Source organism: Misgurnus anguillicaudatus, chromosome 1 (assembly GCF_027580225.2).
Source record: "Misgurnus anguillicaudatus chromosome 1, ASM2758022v2, whole genome shotgun sequence".
Lineage (NCBI taxonomy): Eukaryota > Metazoa > Chordata > Actinopteri > Cypriniformes > Cobitidae > Misgurnus > Misgurnus anguillicaudatus.
This window is the reverse complement of record NC_073337.2, coordinates 2,135,001-2,160,051: the sequence shown is the minus strand read 5'-3', so window position 1 is coordinate 2,160,051 and position 25,051 is coordinate 2,135,001. Positions and strand designations below refer to the sequence as shown.

At 40.7% G+C, this 25,051-nt stretch overlaps 1 protein-coding gene across 17 annotated transcripts in view; it reads left to right on the top strand.

The window, feature by feature from the left end:
* Window positions 1–25,051, top strand: part of wnk1b (WNK lysine deficient protein kinase 1b) — a 94,237-nt gene that overhangs the window by 47,923 nt on the left and 21,263 nt on the right. For 7 of the 17 annotated variants that reach the window (XM_055190736.2, XM_055190738.2, XM_055190735.2 and 4 more), the window contains 18 exons: window positions 4,746–4,834; window positions 7,532–7,751; window positions 7,824–8,112; window positions 8,192–8,376; window positions 12,671–12,913; window positions 14,179–15,468; window positions 16,991–17,071; window positions 17,272–17,307; window positions 18,800–18,934; window positions 19,845–20,093; window positions 20,427–20,494; window positions 20,579–20,735; window positions 20,821–20,937; window positions 21,133–21,240; window positions 22,705–22,753; window positions 22,839–22,964; window positions 23,113–24,203; window positions 24,675–24,755. In XM_055190736.2, the coding sequence (XP_055046711.2) occupies window positions 4,746–4,834; window positions 7,532–7,751; window positions 7,824–8,112; window positions 8,192–8,376; window positions 12,671–12,913; window positions 14,179–15,468; window positions 16,991–17,071; window positions 17,272–17,307; window positions 18,800–18,934; window positions 19,845–20,093; window positions 20,427–20,494; window positions 20,579–20,735; window positions 20,821–20,937; window positions 21,133–21,240; window positions 22,705–22,753; window positions 22,839–22,964; window positions 23,113–24,203; window positions 24,675–24,755 (4,614 nt within the window). The remainder of the gene's footprint in view (window positions 1–4,745; window positions 4,835–7,531; window positions 7,752–7,823; window positions 8,113–8,191; window positions 8,377–12,670; window positions 12,914–14,178; window positions 15,469–16,990; window positions 17,072–17,271; window positions 17,308–18,799; window positions 18,935–19,844; window positions 20,094–20,426; window positions 20,495–20,578; window positions 20,736–20,820; window positions 20,938–21,132; window positions 21,241–22,704; window positions 22,754–22,838; window positions 22,965–23,112; window positions 24,204–24,674; window positions 24,756–25,051) is intronic. The other 10 variants (XM_055190737.2, XM_055190740.2, XM_055190739.2 and 7 more) reach the window with 10 other exon arrangements.

Below are 25,051 nucleotides of genomic sequence, written 5' to 3'. Positions count from 1 at the left end.
ATATTTCATTGCCCAACAGAAAACAGTCGTGTTTCCTAGATTTAAAAGGTTTTTCTTGCCATTATATTACAAACGCATCTTCCAGTAGATTGACTGTAATCATAGATATCAGCTGGTATTGACTTTCAATGAAGTCAGCGTCAAGCTCCAACAATTGTTCATTCTTGCTTAAAAGAGTTTAATTTTGTCTTTGAGATTGATTTATTATAGAGCTCTTTTAAGTCATTGTTATGTAATTGTCATTATAGGATATTTATAGATGGACGTTGTCTCGGTCAAAGAACAATTACACTGCATGACCCTGAGGGTGTATGTGAGTCCAAGCTATTGTGTTGCGCTTTATAAATGTTATTCTTTTCCTTCTTAGATGGCCTTTGATATGATTGGCAGAGAGAAGGACGAAGGGGAGGGTTGGTCATGAGTTTATTTATTATTCATTTCCTTTAGGTCAATTCAGTGAATATATGATACTGAAGGTTGAATGTTGGATCAGTAGAGGTCGAGTGGTGGTGAATTGTGGGTTGGTGATGAGTTCATCAGCAGAGAGCACTACAGATTCCTGATATTTAATGATGAATTCTGAGTGTTCTTGTATTTCAGAGAACTTGAACGTTTAAGAAACGTGTTGTTTTTCAGATGAAAGCACATGATGTTTTTGGATCTCGAAACTCAGATTCCTCAAATACCTTTGACGTGTCATTTTTGAACTTTCCAAATTGATGTGTTGTGCCTTTTACTACAAGTTTCCTAACTTCTGAGTCTAAAGTTATTTACTTGGCCCTTTAAAATGACTTGTTTGTCATTTGACCTTTGACAAAATTGCTGGCATAGTTTAAATTACATAACTGAGGTGTAAGATTACAGTCCGGTCAGTATGTTGTACTACGTGTTGACTTTTAGATTTAATCTTATTTAATCTTAATCATTAGAAACTATATTTCTGACTCTCACAGCCAAAATATATATTTAAGCTGTTATTTATTTTACTTTGCAAAAAATCACTGTAAAGTAAAGCAGTTAGCCGTTTCTGATTTATTCTGCATTTCTGAGGCAGGTGGAAAAGTAGCTGTATTGGTTATCCCATTCCACCTGTTGGGTAAGAAAAGTGCAATGCTTGTTGTCCTGGATTTCTCCTTTCTGCCTCTGTTTAGTTCAGGAAAACTGAAGGCTTTTAATCTCTTGAAATTCAATCGCACAGCTCGCTGAGAAAAGCAATAGAAGCCTTACGCAATCAGAATGTGCTTTAAGCTTGGCGAACCCTCACAAGGTTACCCTCACAGACAGATGTGAGACAACTTTCCATTACTTTCCATTGTAAATGAAGCTTTCATTACGATAAAACCATTTAGATTTGTTGTCTTGCAAAGCAATTGCAGTTTCCAGTCTCGAAGCTCCAGCTGATAGTTTTACAGAAATGTCTGTAGATTTAGAGTCATATTGGTGAGCAGGTGTTTTTACAGTTTTTATCTCACCACAATGCAGATGTACTTTTTCATTGATTTAATTAAAACAAAAGGCTTTAGAGATGCAAGTAGGGCTGCAACAACGAATTGATAAAATCGATCAAAATTGATTATGAAAGTAGGTGTTAATGAATTTTATTATCAATATTATCAAATGTAACTGTTGTTCCGTGAGATTGCCATACTTCATGTGTCCCTGTAACGCCGTTTTTGGCAATATTTCAGATAGCGATGTACTTCCTGGCTCCCGCATCACCCTGTCTTTGTCGTTAAGCCTCACCATTGGTTGAATTTGATATACACATTCAGACGCACTTACCCCTGGAGGCGTCCCTAAAGTGTCACCGCAGCGATGCAGCGTGAGTTCCCTCGAAAGGGAACGGTAACAATTTATCTTAAAACATAACACAATGTAAACTTGCTCTCACTTGAAATGTGTCCCCACATTTAGTCGTTAAATTTGAAGGTATTGGACCTAAAAGTCCTTGAAAGGTCTTTGAATTTGAAGTTAACTAAGGTGTGGGAACCCTGATTTTGTTGGGGGACAGGTTCGGTGTTTTGCACTTGAAGCCCTGTTTTCAGATTGTTTATGATGAAATAGAACGGTTTTGACTGAAATTTGCACATGTGGTGCTGGCCCGAGAATTTAATAATGGGTTTATAGGTGCACAGGAGCAATCCTTTCTAAAATGCATTAAACTTTCGTTTACAAAGACGTGAAACTCAGCGAGTGGTCAGGGGTGTTCACTGATATGCTCACACAAAAATTGCTGCAAGAGAGGCATTCCAACAGGTTTTATCGTAGTTTTTGTCCAACTCCATTGACTTGTATTAGATGTGCTGTGAGGTACGGTATTACTCTGCGCCGGGAACTTTGTTTGTATTCTTGCAATTGGCAAAGGAGGATTATCACCACCAACTGGGCTGGAGTGTCTATTATTCAAGCTCTCAACGGAAGAATATACGGGTGTGAGGCGTTTGGAAAAATAGGTCCACAAGTTTACAACGAATGGTAAAACACATGTTGGAAAGCATCTTTTTCAGCAATTTTTGTGTGAGCATATCAGTGAACACCCCTGACCACTCGGTGAGTTTCACGTCTTTGTAAATGAAAGTTTAATGCATTTTAGGAAGAATTGTTCCTGTGCACCTATACAGCCATTAAAGAGGTGGGGGCTGATACAACAAACACCCGAAAATTCTCCGGGCAGCCGCATATGTCGAAATTTCATCATAAACAATCTGAAAACAGGGCTTTAAGTGTAAAATACAGAACTTGTCCTTTAATAACAAATAATGATAATACTCATTAAGGTATATCAAGGTCTAGAGTTAAAGATTAAAATAAGTTCACCAGCTCACCAGCTGAAGACTCAATATGTTTTGTTTATTGATATTTTTACCTGTAAAGTAATTAAAAAGCTGCAACGTTTTTTTTAAGGCTTAAAATATTTTAATTAAAAAGATTATATTAGTAAAACTACAGTGAATACCTTAATTTAGTGCCTTATTTAATTAAGCGAAAAAATAATAGCCTGATTAATTGATTATAAAAATAATGCAGGTAAACATAATTACAGTTTCAAAGACTTCATGTTTGTTTATTGGACAATTGGTTAACATTAAAAAGTTTTTTGGTGCAAATCTTGTTTCACCATGCGAGTACTAGCTGTTGATGGCATGAATGTTTGTTAATGCTGTTTTGATAGCACTGCACTTATTAATGTCTGAAATCCCTCTTTGGATGATAAACTCAATGGTTTATAAGGAGCTTGACTGTGTCATCACTAGAGGTTTGCTTTTTAAGGCCTAACATTTAGCTCTGTATTGCTCGGTGTGGTCTAGTAAGCAAGCATCCCCAACACCCTAGCAGTAGTGAAAAGGGTGAAATTACCGGTAATCTCATAATTTTGCTACTTTGCAAAATAAAACCTCTAAAATACTATTTTTTAATATTTCACTAAGACAAGTCTAGCAGACAATAATATTCTTTAGTGTGCATATGTACAATGTATGAAGTGTAAGATTACTTTTGTTCCCCTTTTACATCCACCTCCAGCTGTTCCAAGAGCCATTTTCTCTCTCCTTTGTTAAAACACAATATGATTGCATCTAATTTTCTGCTTTTGTTAACTTGCACAAGGACAGAGAACAGCATGTACTATGCTTTAGTTGTACCCATTTACAACTGGGCATTAGTAACAGGCTTTTTAAATCGCCTTGTTATCGGAATACTTCGCCTTTTCCACTTGATTCGATTTAATGCTCCGTCGTTCTTAATTTTGTTTGGCACTGGAATTTAAGGGGGGTGCAGACTTATATAAGGAGGCAATGCTGAGATGGGAGTAAATAGTCCAAGCGAACCGCTTTGAAAGGCATCAAGTGTTCCAGGATTTACTTGTAAGTTTGTTTTGTTTTTTGCCTTGGACGGTTGCTTTGAAAGCCTTGTTCCCTGTAATCTTCTTTGATGTCCAATTATTTTGAAAGAATCACTTCTGTTTTAAGTTATTACTTTTTAATTATTATTTTTGTTCATTGTTGATTGGTTTGTAGGATGTTAGTTGTGTTCATACATTGTGCTTGGTGTTGTTTTTCAGTGGGTAATGTGAAAGACGCTAATGAAAGCAGGTGTTAAATTCCTTTAAATCCGTCCTGTTAACATCCTGCATCACAGAAGTAGAGCTGAAGCAGCTGTATTATATCTATGATCCACTGCTGATCCACTCGTTTAACTGTGATGATGTGATTGATTACATGTTTGTGACGTAGGAAACCAAAACCGGGTGATTTCAAACTGCTGGAATGAGACGGTCTCATTTTAAGGAAAAAATACTCAGCAATGGGGTTGAATTTGCACGTGATTTGTCCTGAAGCATATTAAAAACACCACATAGACATATAAACAAAAACGTGATTATTTTTACCACAGGGGGGCTTAAAAGATTTAAGTAAATAAAAGGAATATTAGGTAAAAATGTATAAAGAAAAGCAGGTTTGTTGCTATTTGCGGTACGTATATACAATATATCTGTTTATAAATATAAAATTAGTAGTTTGACATGAATGATACCTCATTATATATTTATAATTAAAAAATTGAAGTGCAAAAAGATTTTGTACAGGGTATAAGAGCTCCCACATTTTGTGTATCATCAGGTGTATCAATTTGCCTAGGGTAGTTTTGTTAAATCCCAAAAGAGCTGGGAAGGAGTGTTGTGTTTTTATTTCACTTTATAAAAATGACATGTTGATTTAACACACTATTGTGTTTTTATCCTGCAGGGAGTTAAACCTGGCAGCTTTGACAAGGTTGCCATTCCAGAGGTTAAAGAGATCATCGAGGGATGTATTCGGCAAAACAAAGATGAAAGGTGCGGTATTGCCTACTTACGCACTCACACACACTACTACTCATTCATTTAGTAATTTCTAAGTTCCCTGAGGCAATTTGCATACGCCCATCTGTAGATGAGGTAAACTCGTACCGATGTGAGGGTTTATCGGGAGCTCCGGGGTGCTGGAGGTCTATGTGGAATGTGCACAGTAGCAGCAGATAAGCTTTTCCCACACAATGTTTTGGAACAATTCCAGTAAACGGCCACTAAATGAAACAGAGCTGTAATCGCACCTGACCAGCATAGCAAGCTCTGTGTTTATACTTTCAACTCCATCCTTGCACTACTCCGAAAAAAAAGCCTTTACAAGAATTGCTCTTCTCAAAATGCTTTGCTTATACAACTTTTCCTAATGTAGATAGGTCCGGAACCCCATTCACACAGTCCCAGAAAATTTCCATATAATTGCCTTCTGTGTGAACACAAATGCATCCCGATGTGATCGCTCCCATAAAGAGGAACTAGTAACATTCATGGAAAGCAATCTGTGTGAACAAGAAGCAGAATCAATGCCGTACGGGGCATGCAGTATTGAGGATGCGAGTGTCATCATAACTAGTAGTTATATTTCAGCTTTTATGACGCAGGATTTAAATGCAGATTAGCATTCACAACAAGAAATATCTTGCAAACTGGACTGAAGCAGAGATCAGGGAGCTCTTCACTATCAGCGCTGAAACTAAGATCATTCACCAGCATGACAGAACAGCGCATCACGGCTCCTTATGATCTTGTTATAAACTAAAATGCATGCGTGTGATTTCTCCAGAAATAATTAGCAAACTTTAGACGCTGTGGAAGAAACCTGCCAAGTGCAGAATTTTAAATATGTCACGTTTATTTACAGGATCTTAACAGTATGTGTGTAAATGCACACACGGATTTCGTAAAATCATTGGCAGTGTGAATGAAATCAAATGATCCTGCACAAATCCCAGACACATTTTCCGTAATCTCTATGTATTTAAGGGCTCAGGTCGAAAAGCACCTTGAGTCTGCAGAAGTTTATTTTAACTTAAACCTTTTGCCAACATAGCAAGTTTCTGTCCCAGCAATATGCAGAAAATGTAGTTGATTGTGATCTTTAGCGCTAGGACTGAGTCCTGTGCTCTGCATTTTGCTTGAATATGTAATATAACAACAAGAAAGCAAAGATCAAACATTATGGAGAAGGAAATGCTTAGCTGGTTTAAGTCCAAAGTATACTTCAGTCGTCCGCGATCGCAATCTGCCTGCATGGTGTCATTTTTCATCATCAGGTGTTTGCCTTTTCCCAGCCAAAGCAATCCCAAGTTCTTCACGCAAAAATCAGAATACAGCCGTCCATAAACAACCTAGGAAGTCAAGGAAGGTTTCATTTTTAAAGTTACAAGCTGTCCCTATTTGTCCCGATACATTAACTGGAGTTCCAGTGCTTGAAATTTGCTTCACTTTATCACAGTGCGAAGTAAGTTATTGGGAAAGAACCTTGGGATTGGAAATCCATAAAATATCAATTTGATAAACAGATTGATAAATTACATTTTTTAAAGTATTTAAGTTGTTTCTTTGTTTTAGTCTTGAATCAGCCCTTTTCACTGACTTTTATTGCTTCATTTTGGGAAGTTACAGTGTTTGTCACCCAAGTGTCTCAATTATTGTATTAAAGGGATACTCCATCCAAAAATCTAAATTACCTCATGATTTACTCACCCTCGAGCAATACGATATACATAGCCTATGTCGATCATGTTTGAGACAAGTACATGTGGAGTTTTTTTTTTAGGAAATATTTTTACTCTTCCACGCTTTATAATGGGAGAAAACAGGGATCATGCAACAACTTCTGACTTTAAACCCCAAAAAAGGGCATTCATCCTTTACAGATGTAATCCACACGACTCCAAAGGGTTAATAAATATCTTCTGGGCCATCTTGGAGTGACTGCACAACATACCTATATCAACGAATGCTCACTATCCCAAAACTCTCTCGTTAATCACCAAGTTAATCTGTCAAGTCCAAGATGACGCCATTACCGGAAGCTAGTTATTATAGTTAATAAAGTTTGAAATATAGATATTATTTTTACAAAACCCTACTGAAAAATCCAGCAAAGACCACCATAAGCTGGTAGCTGGTTTAAGGTGGCAGTATAGCTGGTTTAAGCTGGTCCTTCTAGCCTGGCAAAGGTCCAGCTAGACCAGCTTAAAAAGTGACAAAAACACAGCTAGACCAGCTTGATACACCAGTAAAACCAGCTAATAACAAGCTGGGAGACCAGCTAAAACCAGCTCACCAGCTTATGCTGCTCTTCGCTGGATTTTCCAGTAAGGAATTGCTAAAAATGACCCATAGAAGACTTTATTAGCCCCGTGGAACCTTGTGTATTACTTTTGTAAAGGATGGATGCACTTTTTGGGGGTTTAAAGTCAGATGTTGTTTCCCGATCCCTGTTTTCTCCCATTTGTAAAACTTGGAAGAGCAAGGACATTTTTCTAAATAACTCCAAATGTGTTAGTCTGAAAGATGATGGACATGTATCTCGGATTGCTTGAGGGTGAGTAAATCATGGGACAATTTTGAGATTCGGCTGGAGTGTCGCTTTAACCTGATTGTCATTGTTTAATTTGTTCAGTCTTGTCATCTAGACTGTTTACTTACACTTAAAATGTTCCCTTTCCTCCTTGACAGATATGCCATCAAGGATCTTTTGAACCATGCCTTCTTCCAGGAGGAGACCGGAGTACGTGTGGAGCTGGCTGAGGAGGACGACGGGGAGGTGATCGCCATAAAGCTCTGGCTGCGCATTGAAGACGTCAAGAAACTAAAAGGCAAATATAAAGAAAACGAAGCCATCGAGTTCTCTTTCGACCTTAGCAGGGATGTCCCAGAAGATGTGGCCCAGGAAATGGTGGGTTGATTTTAAAAGTTGCAGCACGCGTGTGTTTTTTCCGATTATAACGTACGCAACATCACAACGCAGGTCGAGTCGGGGTACGTTTGCGATGGCGACCACAAAACCATGGCCAAGGCAATCAGAGATCGCGTGGCCCTGATCAACCGCAAGAGGGAGCAACGTCGGCAAGTGAGAGCCCAGCAGGAGAAACTCAAACAGGAGGAAGAGCAGAAGCAGCTGTCCAGCGAATCGTTGAAGAACACGTCCAGTTCGAGTCAGTGCGGATCCCAGCCTCCCACTCCGGGCCTAGTTCAGCCTGAATGCGAGGATACAGAGGCAGAACAGCAGCTTCATTACGCACAAAGTGGAATGACTTGTAAGTGTTATCCAAAACCAATCCGTGTCGACCTAACAGTCGTTTTCGGCTTAATTGTAAGACTTTTTTCTTTCCACAGCTGCTGATGTGACACTTGACAGTGGTCAGGGTTCTTCTGTGTTCTCAGAAGCTTACCTGAGCCAGGTCAGCATGTCGTATGGTTCTCCGGCAACATCACAACAACAGCAGGTGCCCGGACAGGGCGCCTATGCCCCCGCCTCTCAGGCTTCCCAGCAGCAGGCCCCGTACTCTCAGCAGCCCATGGTAAGTCACAGAAGATTATCTTATAATGAGCAACGCATGTTCATTAAACAGAAACAAATCAATTATCACACACCATCAGTCTGCTCCTGCAGAGCAGCCTTTGGCAGCCATCCACCTACTGACACATCCCTCTTTCCAGCAACAATAACTGCAGCTCAAACCTGTCGGAGTTTAGAAAGCACTGGGATTTTATACCGTTTAGAAGGAAGGTTAAAATGGGAGTTGTGAGGCCTACACACATTACATTTACACACTTGGCAGATGCTTCTATCCAAAGCAACTCCCTGTGCATTGACAGTGTGTTCCTGAGAAATGAAACCTAATGGCAGTTCATGTAGTGTCTAACTTAAGTCTAGTGCACAATATAAGACAAAACCTCAGCTTTTTTATGCAACGATTAAATGAACAGATACCAACTGACATGCTGCTAATGCATGCTCCTCAACAACACGCTAGTAGTCAAAGACATTTTGGAGTTTAGCCAGTCTTCAGGTGTGCACACATGCATGATAGCAGAAGTAATCAACAGCCAATAAAATCACGAGGGGAGAAACAGTAAACCCAAACAGGCAAAAAAACAAAACAATAAACCTACTAAATGTCCTTCAACCATTTGTATTTTTCGCCTTGTTCCACTTTCTATGCAAAACACTTTGTGTTATTTATGTTCGTTTGCGTCGTTAGAAATTAACGATCACGTTGCTATGTGCGTGAGTTTGTTTTGCAAAGGAAATTTTGGCAGGGAATTTTGGAGGACAATGATCGTATGACTAATCTAGTCGGGGTTTGGTAATGTGCACACAAAGGCATCAACAACACAAAAGAAGAAGTTGCAGGTCGTTAATTTGCCAAACCATGTAAGCTTATGTCTTAGGGTGCTTTTATACTTGCTTGGACCAAAATGGACAGAGTTTTTCGCTTTCTCTTTGCTCTTTATTTGAACCTTTGGTTTTAGTATCAAAGAATAAATACAGAAATATGTCTGCTGTAAAAGTACAAAATTGTACAAAAGAAAGCGGGCTGTCTGCCGACGTTTGCGCAGGCAAGCATAAAATGACTGAAATTATGTTTACAGCTAATCACTCCCGCGCCCATATAGCAATAGATTGGGGCGGTTCCCCAAGCGCTTGTCATCAATGTTAATGAGCACAAACACGCCCAAATGCGTCATTAATAGCAGTTCATTCTACGATCGTTCATATCACCAGCGAACCGTACCGCAGTCCACACAAATGTTACCCCAGACCACCATTTTAGGTTCACAGCTACACACTTCGTCATTCGGATCCATGTTCGCAGCAAAAGTACTAGTGTAAAACCCTCCTTATAGTGTGCACTTGACTTTAGTATTGACTTAAACTCAACTCCATGTAAACTCAACCCCTTTAAAAGCATTTGTCTACAGTATCATTAGTTAGATTTATGCAGTTAAAATATTTAAACTAGTTCTATTTTTCGATTAATCTGTGTTTTTTTTAAACGTGGTCGATTAAAAATCGATTCTCAAAAGCCTCAAATTGAATTTTTTTTTTTTTAAATTAAATAATCCGATCCTGTTTAATCAAGGAATGCGACTGTTTTGACTTTTTCAGCATACATTTTTCATCTTGCATCAAAATTGCATTGCATTTAAAGGCGCAAAAGAGGATGTTTCTGCCGACTGAGAATCCAAAGACCATTACTGAGTTTTTTAAATAAGCGCATGCGTAAGAACAGCCTCCCTCCTTAACAGCTCATTTCTAGTGAACGCCTTCCAAAACTCGTGCACGAGTATTTGAACACGAGTGTTTGTTTACCACCGGCATATGCTGTGTCGCGTCAGTGGATTCATTATGTGAAATGATATGATAATAAACACATAAGACGTAAAGTTAGATCAGTCGACGCTACTCCCATTTCAACTAGCATGTAGCAGACTGGTCACTGCCTTACAACTACAGTACAAGAACAACGTCACTATACCTGAATAACAGTACAACAATAATTATTCCACAAAGAAAGAATAATCACTGTTACCTGTCGAAGAGAATTTTTGCGACCTGCGCGTCTGTCTTGACACCTCTCTGTTCCTTCATTGCTCTCTAGCGTTGAAATGTTTCTCCAATAATGACTCTGGTTAGATTACGTTCTTCTGACAATTTTCTTCTCTTCTCAGTGACTTAAAAAGTCTTTCTTTTACGTCCTCCTTCGGGTTTTTTCTCTTCCATGGTGCAAATTCGAGGAGGAAAGCAGGAGCGACAATAAAAACAAACCGAAACTAAAGACGGAGTTTCATGTGTAAAGTTAATGGAGCGTGCACGTGTCTCACAAGGAACGTAATGGCAGTGATTGACAAGCCAGAGGGCCAATCGTTGATGCGATGATTGCGTCAACGATTGGCTGATGTTTTTAAGGCCCTACCTTATGCACACATGACATATATTAATATTATTACTTTCAGTGCACCTAATAAATAGTATTTTATCATTTAGTAAAGACAGTTTCAAGTAATATTGCAAAAATGTATTAAACAAACATCCTCTTTTCCACCTTTAACATAATTGTATGCATTTGAAAATTAGAGATGGGTTCTGTTTTAATGTACCCAAGTGTACCTAAAATAAAAAAAAGTGTAATATACAGGTTGGTGGCACTTAATATATTTTTATTAATTACCCACTTGTAAACTTCTGTTTACAGTTTTTTTTATAAATAAAGTATTTGTATTAAATCTATATTCATTGAGTTGAATCGAGTATAAAAATTGGTCCGATAATCGGAATCGAACCGAGAATCGAAATCGAATCGATCCGGAACATCTGAATCGATACCCAGCCATAGTTCCCAACATGTTACATGATGTGCACAGTTGAGACACTGATGAAACAGTACAGTGCTGTATTTAATAGACTTCAAATACAGTAGCCTTGATATATGAATCTGAATAAAGGAATGTGGACTGAATTGATGTTTGACTTTTAAATGTGTATTTTTGTGGTTGCACGTGTTGTCTTTTAAATGAAGTTTAAATTAGTATTTAATCATACACTAAATGAATGATGCATGAATATAAGGAAATCCTAACCTTTATACACTAAACAGGTTTGATTCTTTTTAAACAGCCTGATTTCTTTGTTCGTTCTGGTTTTCTCTTTCATCTGCCGAGTATATTCCTGATTCCCACATGACCTTGAGCTGGTGCTACCTCTTCGTTCCCGTATGCATTATTACATATTCTTTGTATTACTTTGTACCACATTTTTTATTCCTCCAAAAATGTTTTTCTACCCATGTATCATGCTGTGCCGACTGGCAGGCCTTTATCACTTCCTGTTTCTCTCTAATGCCAAAACTGTATATCCTGTCCTGACAAACCTGATCACATCAGTCTCACAACATTCAAAATCATTCAAATATACTATCATCATCTCTCATCTCTTTGCATTAGTTTGCCAATAAAAACTTGACAAGCACTCTCTATGTATAAATTCAAATTCATGCTATTTAATATCAATTCATTTTCTGTGAACATACAAATGAAGACTGTGAAGATAAATGCTCTTGCCAAAGTTAGTCGTATGATATATAAAAAGTTGAAACTTAAGTGATTTTGCAAGTCTGCACAGCACTGATGAATGTTATTTTATTTCTGTTTTCTTATACCATGTGATATTTGTTTTATTATACTTTGTCTTTTCTGTCTTTTGTTTTGTACATACTTGAGTTTATGCTGATCTTCATCATAAAACATCTAAGTGGACAGATATCCTGTGATGCTTTTATGGACTTTTCTAACCTCAGTTTTTATCCGTTACTTGTCTTTATGTGTTAGATTGTTAATTTTGTTGTTTTTTTGAAGTCTATATGCTGCTTAATGACCGTCATTGCAGTCACATTAACCCACATTTGTCTGGATATTAACACAGTTTTTTTGTAACATGCAACCTGATTAGTATCAGATCAGGTTTGATGAGCAATACTTTAAGCTTTACATAATCTTGGTATTTGGTTACATGCACTCATATCATAGCATAAATAGTTATGTTACTGATAGAGTATTTGTCACCCATAATTGTAAGTCATCAATTCAACCATGTTTAGTTTTTCATCTGACTTTCATCAACACATAATCTTGTAGATCTTCAAGGTCTCATTGTTTTATTGTAGATTGTTGTCTTCTCCTTTGATCATTTGCGTATGTTACTATTTAGTTTTGTATTATATGTTCTTATATAGTTTTCTTCTTTGCTTATTTAGCTTTTGTGTCATTTGTGTTAAATTGAGGTTAATGGTCGATCCCTTTTTTCGTCTTCAGCCACGTCGTCGTAGCATGTCTGTTTGCGTGCCCTGCTTTTCTACCACCCCTCCTCTGTTGTGCCCTCCCAAGCCACCTTCCACCCCTCCTCCAGTCGCATCAGCCCCACTCTCACCCAGGCTGGGGAGGCCAGATGGGGAGACGTTTGCGGGCAGACTGTCCAAAGCACTGGAGTGCGTCCTGCCCCTTCACTCGGCCCCACCCCGGCGCCGGGCCAGTCTCCCAGCAATCTTTGCCAGTCCTGTATGTTAGTGTTTCCCAGTGAACCAGGATTACCCAGTTGAACTTGGCTAGGGTATAGTTCAGGTATCTGTTAAAAGTTTTTTTAAAGAGCTTGAAGAGGTAGTACTCTAACCCTAACTCACTAAATTGAATTGCCACCATATTTCAGATTATTATATGCCTTGTAAGAAAATAAAGGAAATCTACACTGTAAAAAAAGATTTGTGTTCATGCTGCCTAAAAAAATGACAAAAAAATATTCAAGGCACCACCTTGAAGGGGGTCGCACCCGTTCTAAAAAAGATTGAACACATTTTCTATGAATATACACACTGGCGCCGACAGGTGGCGCATGTCCGTGCCGCCCAGCTATGACCTCAAATCCCTGTCGCGCTACAGAGCCCTACTCACATAGTTTAACATTAAATAACATCATATTTGTCCCAAATCAATAACGATTAATATTGGCTGCTAACGTATATTTTGCATTTTAAAGTAGACGCTATCTGACTAAGCTTGCGCTATTTAATGTGCACTTCCGGTTTACGATACCTCCAAGTTGTCCTAGACGTGATTCGATGCGGCGCTGAGCTGCGCATCCGGTGTGCGACCCCCTTTACTTTTTAATGTTGAAATGACAAATCTGCAGCTGTGCCTGTTCTAATTTATTTGAAGTCTGTCCCTTAGGATTGTTAGTTTTAAGTTACTGTGGCAAAAGAGGATACGAGTAATGTAATTTCACCAATTGGCTGTTGTGTAACAAAACACAAGCATAAATATCTTTTTATATCTCTTCTTGTATGTCAGAGGTTCAGGGTTGCTTGTTACCCCTCAGGCTTGAAACAAACAACTGATTATACACTTGCTATGGTGTGTCACAAATCTTGAGAACAGATGGGTCCTGATAGATGCATTAAAATCTCATTTGGATATCTGTGTTACCCTGGCTCACTCAGCTGGAACCCTGTGTTCACATTAAATACAGATTGGCATTAGAACTACTGTTGATGTGTTTCTTAGGCCCTGTAGCTTGGCACAAATCTGTATTTAATTGTAAACTTGCCCCCGTCATGTTTTAGACTTCTTTTTGTTAAGCATTTAGCATATAAACATCTCTTAACTTATTTTTTGTCATTACGGCAGTTTTGCCTGTGGGATGAATATGATCTGTTTTTCACTTATGTCATGTCTTGATATCTTTTTTCTTTCTCTTTTTCTCTTGCTTTGTGAATTTGTGATCATGCTTTTCTTCCTCACAAAGATGCTTTATGTTATTGTTACTTCAGCCGCAGTCAGTGAGTCAGCAGTATGGTGGAGGAGGCTCAGGTCTGGTTGAGCCCCCGCACTTTTTCCCCACCATTTCGGAGCGGCCCGTGTCTTTCTCACCTCCGCCATCTTGCCCACCTAAAGGTTTCAACGTACAGCGTCGCAAGAGCACCTCGATTCTGGAGGCCCACACACGTCACTTCCAGCCCGCTTACAACCGCAGCTATGGCAGCAGCTTGCACCCGTTCTCCGGCATGGAGGCCATGGGTGCCCCTGTTGAACCTTACATGTACATGATGCAAGGGATAGAAGCTCAAAGACTGGCCGAGCAAATGCACCTGCAACCCCCTACCGAACATCTGTATGGATACAAGGATGTTAGAGCAGAGCAAGAGGAAACCGTCCGTAGGTTGAGTCTCAACCAGGCTGCATTAATGGACCACCTTGAAGCCATGGGCTACGGAGGCTACTCTATGGCGCCTCATCCATTAAGCCACATCACTTATCATCAGCAGGTGCAGGCTGCTGCCAACTTGGCATACGAGGCTCCGTCGCAGCCTGGTACAGCTTACCTACACCCTCACGTCCAAAGCCACATGCGCATGACCCACAGTCCCATCCCGCAACTGCCTCCTATGAGTGTGTCTAGCTCTGCCTCAGTGGGCCAGCCAGCTGTAGCCGTTGATCCAGGCTATCAGCCACACTCATTTCCTCATTCAGCTCCACCCGTGTTAGCACATGCTGCCGAACCCAGCAGCGCCTTTGAATTCCACATGCAGAACCTCCAGGCGGACCCAGCCGCCCTGGCGGCCAGACTCTACCGAGCCCGCCGCGGCTCCATGGACCTTAACCTGGAGGAAGCAGCCAGCAACCCTGCCATGTGTGGTCGGTTGCAGCCTGTTACTGAAGAACTATACAGTTACGTGAGCCCAGAACTGCCTCTTCCTCCAGGTAGCCTGCTTCTGCATGGACCTAAAGATCACAGTCCCGAACCTTCGAGCGACTCCATGACCTCCTCAGATGCTGGGGAGTTCTACTCACCTCCCCCACATCTATTGTTCCAACCTACAGACTCTTCCGCTGCTCAATCCATCCCAAAGACTTCGTACTACAAAGCAGAAGGAGGGAGCAACATCAGCGAAGGACACCCACCCAGTCAGCCAACATTTCTATTCGTTCCACCCTCTGAATCGTCCGGTGTCCCATCGTCACACACCGGTGCTCTGCACAGTACCTGGGCCCGGCAAACTACCCTTCAACCGGACCTCGCATACCACGACCCTGCCCAGTCCCATCAGGGTTCTACCTTGGTACCTAGAATTACTCGTTCCCGTCCACCTTTCCCTAGCACTCCTGTCTTTCTCTCAGTTACCTAATTTTTGTCCCGTGATTGTGGTTTTAACCCTTTCCAGCCATACTTTAGGGCTAGGATATGTTGTTTTCAGCTGTACATGCATAAACCTGCTTTTTAAATCCCCTCATTATGCACATTTCATTAGCCAGTGTTATTTTGTCATGTTATTTATCATAGGTTTTATTTTAGGTGTACTTTGTATTATTTTGTGTGTATGTTCATATACTAGTGCAGTATATAGTGCATGTGTGTTTGGACAGATTTTGCTTGTAAGTATATATCTGTACATTGCATACAAATTTTAAAGTCATGTTTTCCTCTTTTCAATTCTTTTATACGTAGACCAAATTAGATACTATACCAAATATATTTAATGTATCTGTGTTTGTAATATGTGTTTTAAAAAAGTCATTTGTATACAAAATCTTGATTTTAAACAAGATTTGTATGACCAAACACACAGATGCATACAACACAAATGGGGGTTTAGACAGGTTTGCTTGCCTCTTTAAAGTTGGGTCTTCTAATCTTGCTTTTAAGGTTTCTTACAAAAAATAATGTTTTATGTTTAACTTAACAGCTGCTTTATTAGATCTGCTGCTACATTATGGCTGGATATGGTTAAAACGGTTCCTATTGATTTTCATTTATTCAATTTTGTCTTTGTCAAGGAGAACAGTTAAGATAAAGTCTCATTAAAGAATAAACATCACATTTGTTGTTTGAGAAGTTATCTTTTAACCCTTAGAAGGCTGGCATTACGTGTCAATGTCATCCTGCATATCCATTCTTCGCCTCATCTTTAGGCACCTTTTCGTTCTCTTTTGACACCTTTGTTGTTTTCTTTACTTTTGTCCGCTGCTTATTTCCTGCTGCCCTCCAAGCCTCTTACCACTAATAAATAGATTTTTGAATATAGTGTCAAGGTAAGGTGATCTACGTCTGGAGCAACTATACTTGTCTGTATCCCGGAGAAGTTGAAAGACAAGTATACTTGTAGCTTTCTAAGGGTTACTTATGTCGAAACCCTCTGTGTGGAGAGGAAGTAGTCAAATCCAACAGTGTGTTTTAGGAAACACTTCCTCGGTTATACAAACAACAACACATGCAGGGCGCTTCCCTGGGTTCTTGTATAACATCTCCTTAAGCTAAAGAATCATGTAGAGTCACATGCATGAAGCCTACTCACTCCCTGGCTAACACCTGATTTTTGTGTTTGTTGGTTAATCGTGAGCTGTAAGAGGCATACACAAAAAGTGAACGATGATCTGAGTACGGTAACCGTTACTCAGTGTTCACACTTTGTGTATGAATGCAGTATTTTGAAGTCATATGGTTTTTGTGTTTGGTGTAACCAATGACAGGTTTTGACTTTTTTTCTTTCATCTCTTCACTACTTTCCACCACCATGTCTCTCTCTCTCTCTTTCTCTCTCTGTTTCTCTCTCTCTCTCTCTCTTTCTCTCCATATTTTCATAGCAGGTTCCCATTTCTCAGTCCACAAGTGGCATCTCTTTGGTTTCCAGCAGTACCCCATCCACCACCTCCGCTACTCAACAGGTAAGACTTTCTCTGTCTGACCAATCACAATTCCCCATTACCATCACCATTGGCATAAAGGTAGAGGCAAGCCAAATCAAGCAATCACTCTCTGTAGCAAACACACTTCCAGAACTTAAGTTTTTCTCTCTGGATTCTCTCCTGCGTGTGGACATCGGAGGTGGCTTTTACTTACACTATGTTGTATTTGTTTCTTATAGTATGGAGGTTACTACGTCCAAGTGCTCCCTCCGCAGGTAGAGAAACACCCCATTCCTCACACTCTCTGCCTCCTTTTCTCTCAATTTCTTTCTCACATTTACCTGAAACTTTTGTTCTCTATGCCTCGGCTTCTTTTGTTTGTCCCTTTGTTAATAATTGCACAGTAGTGTATATGTGAGACAGAATTTAAATGGGTCGTGTAAGACCTATAATTAAAGTGAAAAAAGTTTAGGAAGTAGTATTTGTATTAAGATTTTGTGTGTGTGTATTCAAACAACCCAGCATAAGTTCAATTACAACCCATCGAATTGGGTTAAAAAATAGTCTAGCATTTTTTTTTAGAGTGCATGTTGTATGCTCCATTACCGCAGTAAAAAAATCTTGACTTGTTCCTCGGTTTTTGTGGTTTTAAAGGTTTTTGTGCTTTTAAAGCAGCAGATATTTTAACAGTTATTTTAACTCTTTCCCTGCCATTAAGAGAAAACGCTTCCCTGCCAATGACGAGTTTTTCCGGCAATCCGTATTTCCACTATTATCCACCAGTTGGCGCTCTTTACCCAACTTGCAGAAGTATTCCCTTAGGGCAGTGCTTCCCAATCCTGGTCCTCGAGCACCCCCTCCCAGAAAGTTTTAGATGTCTCCTTATTTAAAACACCTGATTCAACTTATCTCATTCCAATATTTTAAACGCGTCTCCCTAACAAGCTGATGAGTTAAATCAGGTGTGTTTAAATAAGGAGACATCTAAAACATTCTGGGAGGGGGTCCTCGAGGACCAGGATTGGGAAACACTGCCTTAGGGCAAATGTATATGTTTTGAGGTTTGCCCTGAATCTGATCTCTATCAAAAGTCCTTTACAAAAATTTTATCATCTCAGCTTTTTGCTTAAAATACTGCATTTTTGAAAAAACCTACCTATATTTGAGAGGTGATAAAAAGAGAACCAATAAAGGTATGATTCATTTTATATATTGTATGTTTATATATTTAAAGAAGAAGCTTTTTGGGAAGGCATTCAACTTTTGTCAAAATCAAATGCCACCTATGCCAAAAATGAGATAATGATAATAACTCAATGCTCTCGGGCACATATTATGCATTCATCAAATACTTTGCTTCAAATCCTGGCCTTAGGCTATTCAGAAATATGTTTGTGGGCAAAATCTATTAAGAGTCTGATAAATGAATACTTATTTACAAAAAACTTGTCAGATGCACTTTTGCGTTTGCAGAGGGTTTTGCGTCTAAGCTTTGTATTTGTAAGTGAATTACTGGAAAGATGTTTTTACACATTTTAGTTAAAGTTGTACTGAACCCAGAATATTTCTTAGAGGTAAGTATTTTGGACAGACTTTGGACAGTTTCAGATGAATCGAGACAAAATGAAGAGGGCATAGCCATTTATGAAAATTGAATGTGATGCTAAACATACATGTTTTTATGGGCAGAGCATCTGAACATTACAATAATATCTTAAGAGATTAAATAATCAAGGGTTGTGTGTGGCTCTTCTATCTTCTATTTAGCCTCCTGTACTGCAGCAAGTCTCTTTAGGACCAGCATCCCAACCTGGTGTCTCTGTACCCCAACAGCAACCTCCCCAACAGCCTCCTAGCACCGCAGTTCAGACACAGGTCCAGCCCGGCCCTGCACCCACACAGGTAATGAACACACTCATATTCACTTTTTCCATGATTGGATTCAACATGAAATTAAATCCTTTTTATTTAATATACATTTTTATCCTGAACTACCATATCGTTTTATTTTGATAGGCACATTTAACTTTACGTCAGTTGCCATTGATTAAATCCCATCCTTTATTTTTTCATTTAGGAATACATTATACTGCATTTCGAGAGTCTAGTGAATACCATGTTATGTTTGCTTGTTGAACAAAAATGTATTTTTTGGAAGCTGTTGTCTTTTCTCTCTAGTTATGAACTTTGTATGTGTGAGACTCTGTGTCAGATGAGCCTATGTTTGTGTGCATCTAGCATGCATTCCTGTATGTTGCATGGTTGTTGGTTGGAGATGATCTCACATCGTTTAGTCCAGAAAACCAAATTTTTCTTTACCCAGAGGCCCAGATTGTAGTGTATTGTGCTCTCTGTATTGTGTTGTATTGGCCCTCACCACAACGACGTTCTCTCCACATTTGCTTTTGAATAAAAACTAAACTGTGCACCTGTGAGTTAATCCTCTGACTTTCAAGCGCAAATCCATTTATGAAATAAATTGTTTGTGTTCGATGTAGTGTTTTTAATATGAACAGCACTTAGTCCTATGCTAATTTGAACTAATAACTGTTTGGCTCCTAAAGTGGAGTTTGTTTGTGTTTGTTTTGCTTGCGTTCAGTGTTTACCCCGAGGCATGCTGACTGTGTCATGCGCTCTGTTGTTTTTGCTGTGGTTTATAATTTGAGACATCTCGCACCTAATCCAGCCTTGCGGTTTTCATAAACCTCACTGAGTGGTCCCTGCACAATTCCCAAAAGCATATTTCCCCGCTCGTCCTCCATCTGCCCAGCCATCGATCTGATCCTCCTGCCCATCTGCTACCTCCCCCTAGCTTTGCAATACGGCTCCTGGCGTGCCACCCACGACAGTGCCCTCATTGCTGCTTCCGGTAACGGTGGCTCAGCGGTCCCTGCCGCAACCGATGACGTGCCCGACGGCCGTATCCGCGCCAACCACGTCCTCAGCAGCGCAGCTACCTGCCATGCCACTTAAGCCCCCACCTATAGTGCCAACCATCGTTGTGGCCACAGTCCCTAACCCTGCCGAACATCCATGTTTTCCAGCAGACACCCTAATCCAGGTACCTGGAACAGACCTTCGCAGCTGGACTAGTCCCTGATGCATTAGTGTAGAGAGTGTTAGTTTGTTTCTTTCTTGTTATTATACAGGTATAGTGAAATTATTTCTGGTGGTGTGTTTGGTCTTATATTCTTTGTATGTTGATCTGTCTTGGAAACAAGATTTGGAAATTTATGAGATTTAGGAAAAATTCCGGAAAACATTGACTTATCCAGTCTCTGCCTTATTGTTTTCCTCTTTCAATTTTAAATGTCGTATTTATTCAAAGGGTTAGTTTGATTGTTTGTGTTTCTTTCTGTTGTAATTCTTGTCTTTTTGTTCTTTGCTGTATAAGACTTCTCTCAGCGCCTCTCAGACTTTGACAACAGATCTGTTACAACTTCAGACTCCTGCAGGGGAGAGGTAAGATCCATCAGATTCACAACAGATCTGAAACACAAGGTGTTTTATCTAACTTTACACTACTGTGTGTGTTTCCCCCAACAGTTGTCACTCTGATGTTGCATCCGGGCTCAGTGATGGTAATGAGGGCGTAACGGGCGGCAGGCACGAGGGCCGATCTGTCAAACGGCACCAGCGCAGATCAGTGCGCAGCCGCTCACGTCACGATAAGACCTCCAAAGCCAAGCTTAACGTTCTTAATGTACGTCAGTTGCGCCGTGCAAATCTTTCATTGGTGTGTTTTAATGCTGGACGACACTGGACAAACTCTCTTGTTTTTGTTTCAGATCTCTAGTATGGGCGATAGAGTTGCAGAGTGTCAGCTGGAAACGCACAACAGAAAAATGGTGACGTTTAAGTTTGATCTGGATGGAGATAACCCAGAGGAAATTGCACAGATAATGGTAACTTGAAACACCACCACCATGTTTTCAGTATTGACCAGATATGCTCAATTAAGTTCTTTTGATCCAGATCTGTTTATATCCAATGTGACAGAAGCAAGCTCGAATAAAATAACGTTTTCTGTTGCAACAATACATTTTAAGCTGCCACTATTTAATAATAAGAGATAATATTTCTTTCTTTTGATGATTTAGGTTGAGAGTGAATTTATTCTAGAGAGCGAGCGCGAGTACTTCATCGAGCAGATCCGGGAGGTCATCGAAACAGCAGATGAGAAGGGTGTAGAGCGAGAACGCAGCCAGGTAAGCCCTGCTCAACAGCATCTCGGCGTGGAGAATAAAAATACAATTTGCAGAAGGGATCAAATAGCTGCAGGGTTTCCCGCAGAAAATTTGTTTGTTAAGGTGGTAGGGTTGGGCAGGGCGGCGGGGAGGGGCCAGGGGGCGTGTAATATTATTAACTCTTTCGCCGCTATTGACGAGATATCTCGTCAATCAAGAGAAAACGCTTCCCTGCCAATGACGAGTATTTCCGGCTTTCCGCAATACCGCTATTATCCACCATGTGGCGCCCTTCCGCAACTTTTTAAACCTGGAAGTATTGCCCTATGGCAAGCGGCTGCATGTCCGCGTCTGTTTTAAAGATCGCTCTGAATGGGATCTCTATGAAAAGTCTGTCACAAAAATGGAATTATCTCTGCTTTCTGCTCAAAATGTGGTGTTTTTGCAGAAACCTACTCATATTCAAAAGCTGATTACAAAAGAACTACTGAAGGTAGGATGAAAGTTTTTTTTTTTTAATGCAGAGGGTCTGTTTCATTTGGTATATTGTATGTTTATATATTTAAAGAAGAATATTTTCTGGAAGGCATTAAACTTTTGTGAAAATGATGAAAAACGCTGGCGCTGGCTGGCAACTTTAAAAAAAAATGCTGGCGGCGAAAGAGTTAATGAATGAAATGTTTTTACCTCTAACTGGATTAGCTGCGTGAAGAAGTGAAACTAAAGGATTAATAAACACAAACTGATGCAGATGTTGTAGAACGTCTGGCGAACGATGATAGATAGCACAAAAATTGTAAAAACTGATTATTTCCCACTATTAATTACATTATCTTAAAGGAGTGTGACTACTGTAGCATGAAAATAATGCACATAAATAACGTGAGCAAGAGCGCTCAACAATTATATTGAATCAACAGGCACGTGAAACCTAGCTAGCAGGTTGCTTAAACAACAAAATCACCAGCTAACTTACTTTAAATTTGCAAGAACTATAGACGAATACAATAACAAAAACATAAATCCATTTACAGTTCTCACGGACACGCGTTTTATCAACTGGCTATCCTCCAGACATTACGGACCACGTCTTTATATCATGTCGACTGTGTGGTGCGCGTGTATGCTCGCGGTGTGAAGCGCGTCCACGCTAATTATCCGAGATGTTTTATTAACTGGCTAGTTATCCTCCAGACAGTGACGGTCCGGACCACGTCTTTCTCATTTCGGCTGTGAGGCGCGCGTGCCCGCTCACGTTGTGAAGAGCGTCCGCGCTATTCTCCGAGATGCACTTGACGACCTTTTTGCAAGTTTTTTTATTTTTAACGACCTAGTTAAGGCGATAGGGTTTCCCAGGCTAGGCGGGCCGCCCGAACTGAAAAGTGCTGCGGGAACCCCTGAGCTGGTGCAGTAAAATGTACAACACTGTATACGTATAACAAAAATATCAATAGTTTGTGTTTACCTGTGAATGTGTGCTTACAGGTGGTCAATGAGCAACATATGCCCACCACATCTGCACCCCTTGAACAAGGTAAAGATATCACCATAGTAATGTCTTAGTAAAATCTTATTCCTTTGTCAGTATTGAGGTTTCATCTCCACTTGTCATCTCCCAGGTCTGGCGCCTTGTTCAGCTACCCAAGTGGTCCATTCAGCAGGCCGCAGGTTTATTGTAAGTCCAGTGCCCGAGTCCAGGCTGAAGGAACAGTTCTTTAGCTCTCACCAACCTGACTCTTCATCCTGTAAGTTCTCAAGTTCATATGAATAGGAAAAGAAAACGATTGTCTATTCAGATTGTATCCTCATAAAAAGTTGTGTCTGATAGATACTGCTATAGAACGTTCATGCCACTACATATTAATTTCTATCTGACTATATTTTTCTTCTCAGCTACTTCAGTGCCTCATCTTGGCCTTTCCATGTCTGCGTCTGCAGTCAGTCTGCAGCAGGCATTTTCTGAGATGCGTCAAGGCCAGTTTGACCCTGGTCCCAGTACTGCCCCACCTATACTCCACCTCTCAATGCCCCCTCTAATGCCTGCTGTAACACCCTTGCCCTCTAGCGCCGTCCCTGTGGTCTCTCCTCCACTCGCACCAGTATCTTCAGAGATAACATCTCTACCCTCTGTGTCAGCAAACCCTCCCAGGTCATCGTCACCACCTCCTACCTCTGCTATGACCTCCCCACCTCCTGGGTCTCAACTCCCTCTGCCTCCAAGCCAACCATCCATACCTACCATCATCAGTGTTATTACTTCCCCCTCCTCTTTGCCCATGCCAGCTGTATCCAGCACCATGCCTGTCTCTGTTCCATTCCCCCAGCCATCACCAGCCACCATGGTCACCCCGGTCCCTCATCCAGTAGCTCCTATGAATATCGTGGGCTCTGTTTCTGGTGGCAGTGCGGAACAACCATTCACCCCCTCCACCGCAGCACAACTCACCCCGACTGTAGTCCCCACAACGGCCATTCAGACACCCCAGCTCACACCTTCCACCATCCCCGCCACGGTTATACCCTCCGCAGCCAACCTGCCACAAGTGCCCACTCTCCAACCCGTCACTACCAACATACCGGTCGTTCAGCCCACGCCGGTTCACAGCCAACCTCAAACCTCCACCGTGCCCAACCAGAGCCATATCCATTGTGTGGATTGTGACAGCGACCCACAAGGAAAGGGTGTTGATGACATTCAAGCTCTGGATAAGAAACTACGCTCTCTCTTTATGGACCTGGGGTCTGGTCCGTCCTCCTCCCAGTCCGATACCACGTCTGATCCCATGGCAACCCCAACCGTCCCTGGCACCTCCTCTCCAACTGCATGTGCCACCCCTAGTGGTACCCCCCTTCCTCCTTCTAGTTTACCCCTGAACACTTCCGGCCAATCTGCAGGCTCCCCGATGACTGCCGTGGGTAACGGCTCCACCCCTGTTGCATACGCTCAGACAACTCCATCCAAACCTCCGTTATCAAGGTTACCGGTGAGTGATGGGTGAAAAGGAGTTTTAACAGCAGTATTCTTATTACTTTAATATATCTGGGCAGATTTTGTATCTAAAATCTGCATAAATTAAATACTATCATGACATTACTTTACAGTAACTTTGTTGCATTATGACAATGAGAACAGGGATGTGTAAGGAAGGCAAGCACTTTTCTTGTCTTTAATATCAACTTCACTTACTTAAACTACTAACAATATAAAATCTAAAATCTGTTTCTACTACATTTTATGCATGGCAGAATTTCATACATGGCAAAATGCATGAGATTTACTCAACTGATGCTGTAATTATATAACAAGGGGCAGGCCACATTTTGGGGGACAGCTGTACCTACATGTCCCCAAATGAGGCTTTGGCTCCTGTATGCTGCATGTAGCTTGTGGTGACATACCTGCCAGCACTTGTTCTTCACAATGGTTTAGCTTCTCTTCCGTCTTCATTCATTAGGTGTTGCCTGTCGGCCCAGATCAGGCTGGCACGCCACCGTCAGAGCACCTACCACCCTTCCCAGGACCTTGTTTAATTCAGGTGCCCTTTACTGCTTTCTATCACACTCTGCTTTTTTGTTTGGATATAGTTTCCTGTAAAACATGCAAAGCATGAGTAACAGTTCGGTATCAAAATCAAACGCTGCATGGCGTTGCTTTCCTGTGAGGTCGGTTAGGAGCATGAACCTTGACACTAACTGCTCTCATTTATTTCTCTAACGTGGAGGAGTGGGGATTTTTTCGAACCATACGATAGACAGATACGATAGACAGATAGATAGATAGACAGACAGACAGATTGATAGATACGATAGATAGCCAGACAGAAAGACAGAC